Genomic DNA, 5,489 nt, shown 5'->3' with positions numbered 1-5,489 from the left:
TGCTGTGCACCTGTCTGGGTGGTTCTGTCTACTGTGATGATGTGAAGCTGACGAGCGTGCCGCCTCTCCCCAAAGAGACCACTCACTTCTACGCCCGCTACAACCACATCACCAAGATCAACAAGGGCGACTTTGCTCAGATGAGTAGGTGTCACATGTTAAAGGCACAGCCCGTGAGATTTCCTGCTGTTCAATGGCTGTTTCAATTAATGAAACCACGTGGAACAGTCTGAGTACTTTACCGTCTCTCTTGCAGACAAGCTGAAGAGGATCGACTTGACCGCCAACGAGATTGCATCCATCGCTGATGATGCGTTCTCCGGCCTGCCCGTGCTGGAGGAGCTGGTGCTCCGTGAGAACGGCGTGTCACAGCTGCCTGCCCTTCCGCCCGTGATGACCCTCATCGACGCCAGCCACAACAACATTGGCGCCACAGGCATCCACAAAGAGGCTTTCAAGGTATGTAGGTCTGACAAGGATTACAAACAATTGATTTCCTTTTGTGAGTGCTGGGATGAAACAAAAACAGGGATGTATTGAGAGACTGTCTGGCATAAATGACTCCACTCTAAATGTAAACAATGTTGTGTTTTGTTTAGGACATGACAGGTCTGCTGTACCTGTACCTAACAGACAACCACATCGACCACATCCCTGTGCCCCTACCGGACAGCCTGCGCTCTCTGCACCTACAGGTACCTGCACTTCTGCCTCTTTACTGTTCTCTTGTGGGTGATGTGGGAACTATAGGATTACCCCATACTGTACACTGGTGGTGACTTGAGGGATTTTTGCTCAACTGACCACCGTGTCCCCTCTTTCTGCAAGCGGTTTCAAAACATTCTGGACAATTCTCTGCCACCCAGTTATTAGGGCAAATTATTGTATATTTAAACTGTACTTTTCTCCAGCACTCTGGCAGACCTGTGCAGAATCTCAAGGCCCATGAATTAATTTTTATTTTACTAGTCAGTTAAGAACAAATTCTTATTTTCAATGACGGCCTAGGAACAGTGGGTTACTGCTTTGTTCAGGGGCAGAACGACAGATTTTTACCTTGTCAGCTCAGGGATTCGATCTTTCATTTCGGTTACAAGTCCAACGCTCTATCCACTAGGTGGTGGTTAGAGCACCATAATGAATGTGTTGTTTGGCAGTGTTTTCTTAGACTTCAATGCCTTGTTTTCCAGCGCAACAACATTCAGATGATACACGAGGACACGTTCTGCAACCTGAAAGACTTCAACTACATCAGGAACGCACTGGAGGACATTCGCCTGGACGGCAACCCCATCAACCTCAGCAGGACCCCACAGGCCTATGTGTGTCTGCCCCGCGTCCCCATCGGAGCCCACATCTAACCACACACTGATCAATACACACACATCTTTACACAGCTCAACTCATTGTCTACGAGACATATGTACATACCATACACACACTTACCTACTGGACAGATCCTAAAAGTTGTCCAGTCTCAGTTCAATTGCAATCTGCACATACAGTAAACACCGGAACACAGTATCTACCAATCTTGCCTAATTTAAGTCTGATCAGTTGTTGATCGCATACATAACACACAGTGAGCGAGATGGTGTGTATCTCTCATTCCTACACACACACACAAATACACACCAGATAATTGTCAAAAGCCAAACTGTTCAGCAACTTGAAGCAAACAAAAAGACAATGAAAATGTGACATTTTATTGATCCAACAAACATTGTTTAATGTCTGTTCACGACAACCAGTAATATTGTTTAAATATGTTTTTGTAAAGGGGAAAAAATTATATTACAGAAATCTAACACTATTTAAAAAAAACAATTATACTAACAAACGAATTGAAGCTTACTGGGACGCTAATTTGAATATCAATGCAATAAAAGCAATTAAACAAGCATTTGTAAAGTCTGTACTGTAATATAAAAATATATTCTGAAGTCACTTTTTTTTACATGAACTGCAATATTTGGCATATTACATTTCAAAGTTCTTGTTATGACCACAATAGCCTATATCAATAAAGATCAAGACTATTGTATGACTGGGGAGGGGTTTCTGTTGGGTGTGGATGGGGTTAACAAGAGGAAACAGCCTGCTATTGTGTGCTTTGTATGGAAATACCACAATTGAATAAAGTTGTTTTGATGACCTCAATGGCTTAACATTTTAATTGAAAATTGACCGGTAAGGTGTGTAACTGCAAACTGATTTTGAAATGAACTGATTGAGTACAACTGTTTAGGCAGTTAATGTTCAAATACTTCTAGCCCAGATAACAATAGGCATACAGGCATCTCTGAACAGTAATACAAAAAGGATTTGTAATTGAAAACTTTGTACATTCATAGAAAATAAAACCAATACAAATGATATCCAATTACTTTCCAATTGAATAGTCTAGTGTAAACAAAAATGTAATTGTTCTTCACATACGTTCAACCAACTTTTCAAACATCTTGAGGAATCTCTCGGTTCTTTCCAACGACCCAACGACCCTCTGTCCTCCTGTTTTACAGCTTTGTCCTTCCGCACCGTTCTCCTCCGCTGCTCTACCCTCCGCCAGTAGAACTCTGTCTCTGTCCACAGCCAGCCTGTCTCTGGCCACCTGCGCTTTCTCCTTCTCTATCAGCCCCCTCTCCCTCTCCACCGCTGCCTTCTCCCTCTCCAGTTGGGCACGCTCCCGGTCCAGGTTGGCCATCTCTCGTTCCAGCCCTGCTTGCTCTCTCTCCAGCGCCATCCGCTCTCTCCCCATCACCTCTCGCTCGCCCTCCAATGCCGCCCGTTCGGTCTCCAGGGTCGCCCTCTCGGTGTCCATCTCATCCAGGTCGCAGTGCATCCCCATCACCCCTATTCCGCCTATCATGGATCTCTTCCTGGGCCGGGCGTCAGGGAGAAAATCACTGTCGCTAGTGCCCGGGGGGAGTGGGCCGATGATGGGGGCTGAGCCTGCCAGACGCCCCTCCATTGCGTCACTCATCAGATCGTACCAACGCCAACTGTGGGGGAACACCTGCACCCCTGGGGGAGGGTACTTCAGCTCCTGTCCCCAAAAGAAGGATAAACAGTATTAGTAGGTAGTCAGATATGAAGGATTTGTCTCTAGGGCAGGGTTATTTAGAACTTTACAAGGATGCCAATTAAAGGGTCAAATTCAGAGGTTTCCATCCTGAGGTACACACTCCTTCAAATTAGCAGATTCTGCCATTTCAGCCATACGTGTTGCTGACGTGTATAAAATCAAGCACACAGCCATGCAATCGCCATAGACAAACATTGGCAGTAGAATGACCTTACTGAAGAGCTCAGTGATTTTCAACGTGGCACCGTCATAGGATGCCACCTTCCCAACAAGTCAGTTCGTCAACTTTCTGCCCTAGTCAAATGTAAGTGCTGCTACAGTGAAGTGGAAACATAGGAGCAACAACGGCTCAGCCGCGAAGTGGTAGGCCACACAAGCTCAGAACAGGACCGTCGAGTGCTGAAACACGTATGACGTAAAAATCGCCTATCCTCAGTTGTGACACTCACTACAGAGTTCCAAAATGCCTCTGGATGCAATGTCAGCACAAGAACTGTTTGTCGGGAGTTTCATGAAATGGGTTTCCATTGCAGAGCAGCCGCACACAAGCCTAAGGTCACCATGTGCAATGTCAAACGTCGGCTGTAGTTGTGTAAAGCTTGCAGCCATTGGACTCTGGAGCAGTGGAAATGCGTTCTCTGGAGAGATTAATCCCGCTTCACCATCTGGCAGGCAGACGGACAGAGAACGCATCCTGCCCCAATGCATAGTTCCAACTGTAAAGTTTGGTGGAGAAGGAATAATGGTCTGGGCTGTTTTTTATGGTTCGGGCTTGGCCTCTTAATTCCAGTGAAAGGAAATCTTAACACTACAGAATACAATAACATTCTAGATGATTCTGTGCTTCTAGGTTTGTGGCAACAGTTTAGGGAAGGCCCTTTCCTGTTTCAGCATGACAATGCCCCCATGCACAAAGCAAGGTCCATACAGAAATAGTTTGTTTAGATCGGTGTGGAAGAACTTGACTGGCCTGCACAGAGCCCTGACCTCAACCCCATAAACACCTTTGGGATGAATTGGAATGCAGACTGCAAGCCAGGCCTAATCGGCCAACATCTGTGCCCACCATCACTAATGCTCGTGGCTGAATGGAAGCAAGTCCCCACAGAAATGTTCCAACATCTAGTGAAGAGCCTTCCCAGAAGAGTGGAGGCTGTTATAGCAGCAAAGGGGGACCAACTCCATATTAATGCCCATGATTTTGGAATGAGATGTTTGACAAGCAGGTGTCCACATACTTTTGGATATGTAGTGTATGTAGGATGCAATTGCTACCTTGTATCTCTTCTTCAGATTTTCCCATTTTTTCATTGCCTGACTGGCAGTCATCTTCCCCTGCAAGCCCATGTGTTTGAGGATGGCCCTGCAACAAAAAGGTACACAATGATAATTTCGATTTCAAAAACATACACATTGACTCGTCTCAATGACAGGTAAAATGAAAAAAACGTATCTAACAAAACGTGTACTGGGAGGATCTCGGGTAAGTATCTCTCACCTCCAGGCCAGTCGAGAGGCATTTCTCCTCCCCGTAAACATGTAGCGATTTGATACGCGCAATTTCACAAAGTCCATTGTTTCATATTCAGACACTGAAATAAATAAATATGTTTTAAATCACTACATATACAATGTAATTCAAATTAAATAACATTCACATTTTGACCTGTCTCTTATACACATCTAGATGTGTATAAGAGACAGGTCGAGAGGCATTTCTCCTCCCCGTAAACATGTAGCGATTTGATACGCGCAATTTCACAAAGTCCATTGTTTCATATTCAGACACTGAAATAAATAAATATGTTTTAAATCACTACATATACAATGTAATTCAAATTAAATAACATTCACATTTTGACTAATAGGACAAATGTGGATCGCGCCGTCTGATGCCTACGCACGCATCTGTTCGAACAAGTATTCGAGACAAGGCGCCATGATGTCCCCTTTGTAGGTAGCGTTACCTAGCTTGCTTGCTAACTAGCTCGGAGTTCCTTACTTCATTTGTAGTCCGAAATAAACATATAAAGGATAAATTGACTACTTACATTTGTATGTGTATTCTGAATTCACTTTCTTTTTACTTTTCTTTTTTGCATTATTAGAGTATAGCGGTAGCGTGTGTTCGATGTTTTCCATTGTAGCATCCATGTTAGCTAGCACAGCGAAGGGACCACAGCGAAGGGACCACAACGGAGTGCACTTCGTCTCTTCCGCCCTTCGTCTCTTCTTCTTCGTGTTGGTTTCCGGCCGCAGACTAGTCGCTTATAGGCATGTTGCTTCCACCCACAGTTCAGACTGCGCACACGCACCACATACTACCATTCCTCACCTCACATTCGCAAGTGCCACTGCCTACAACAGAACGTTTTATTACTAAAGCTGTAAGATATCCAGCGGG

The 5,489-nt window shown here is 44.7% G+C and overlaps 1 protein-coding gene across 1 annotated transcript; it reads right to left on the bottom strand.

Annotated features, from left to right (window-relative positions):
• Positions 1-1,692: 1,692 nt before the first annotated feature.
• On the bottom strand, positions 1,693-4,701 carry LOC111951444 (myb/SANT-like DNA-binding domain-containing protein 4). Its single transcript, XM_023969527.3, has 3 exons — positions 4,584-4,701; positions 4,361-4,448; positions 1,693-3,046 (listed from the first exon to the last, which is right to left on the bottom strand). Exons 1-3 carry the CDS (start codon positions 4,658-4,660, stop codon positions 2,432-2,434), a joined length of 780 nt encoding a protein of 259 aa, XP_023825295.1. The 5' UTR covers positions 4,661-4,701; the 3' UTR covers positions 1,693-2,431.
• Between the last annotated feature and the right edge of the window lie 788 nt (positions 4,702-5,489).

The sequence above is a fragment of the Salvelinus sp. IW2-2015 genome, linkage group LG24, assembly GCF_002910315.2.
Source record: "Salvelinus sp. IW2-2015 linkage group LG24, ASM291031v2, whole genome shotgun sequence".
Classification (NCBI taxonomy): domain Eukaryota; kingdom Metazoa; phylum Chordata; class Actinopteri; order Salmoniformes; family Salmonidae; genus Salvelinus; species Salvelinus sp. IW2-2015.
This window is presented reverse-complemented; position numbering and strand designations above follow the sequence as displayed.

Coding starts and splice junctions, on each gene's coding strand:
- LOC111951444 (XM_023969527.3), bottom strand. CDS start 4,660: ATGGACTTTGTGAAATTGCGCGTATCAAATCGCTACATGTTTACGGGG. Junction 4,449..4,583: donor GCCTCTCGACTGGCCTGGAG/GTGAGAGATACT, acceptor TTTTTGTTGCAG/GGCCATCCTCAAACACATGG. Junction 3,047..4,360: donor ATCTGAAGAAGAGATACAAG/GTAGCAATTGCA, acceptor TTTTGGGGACAG/GAGCTGAAGTACCCTCCCCC.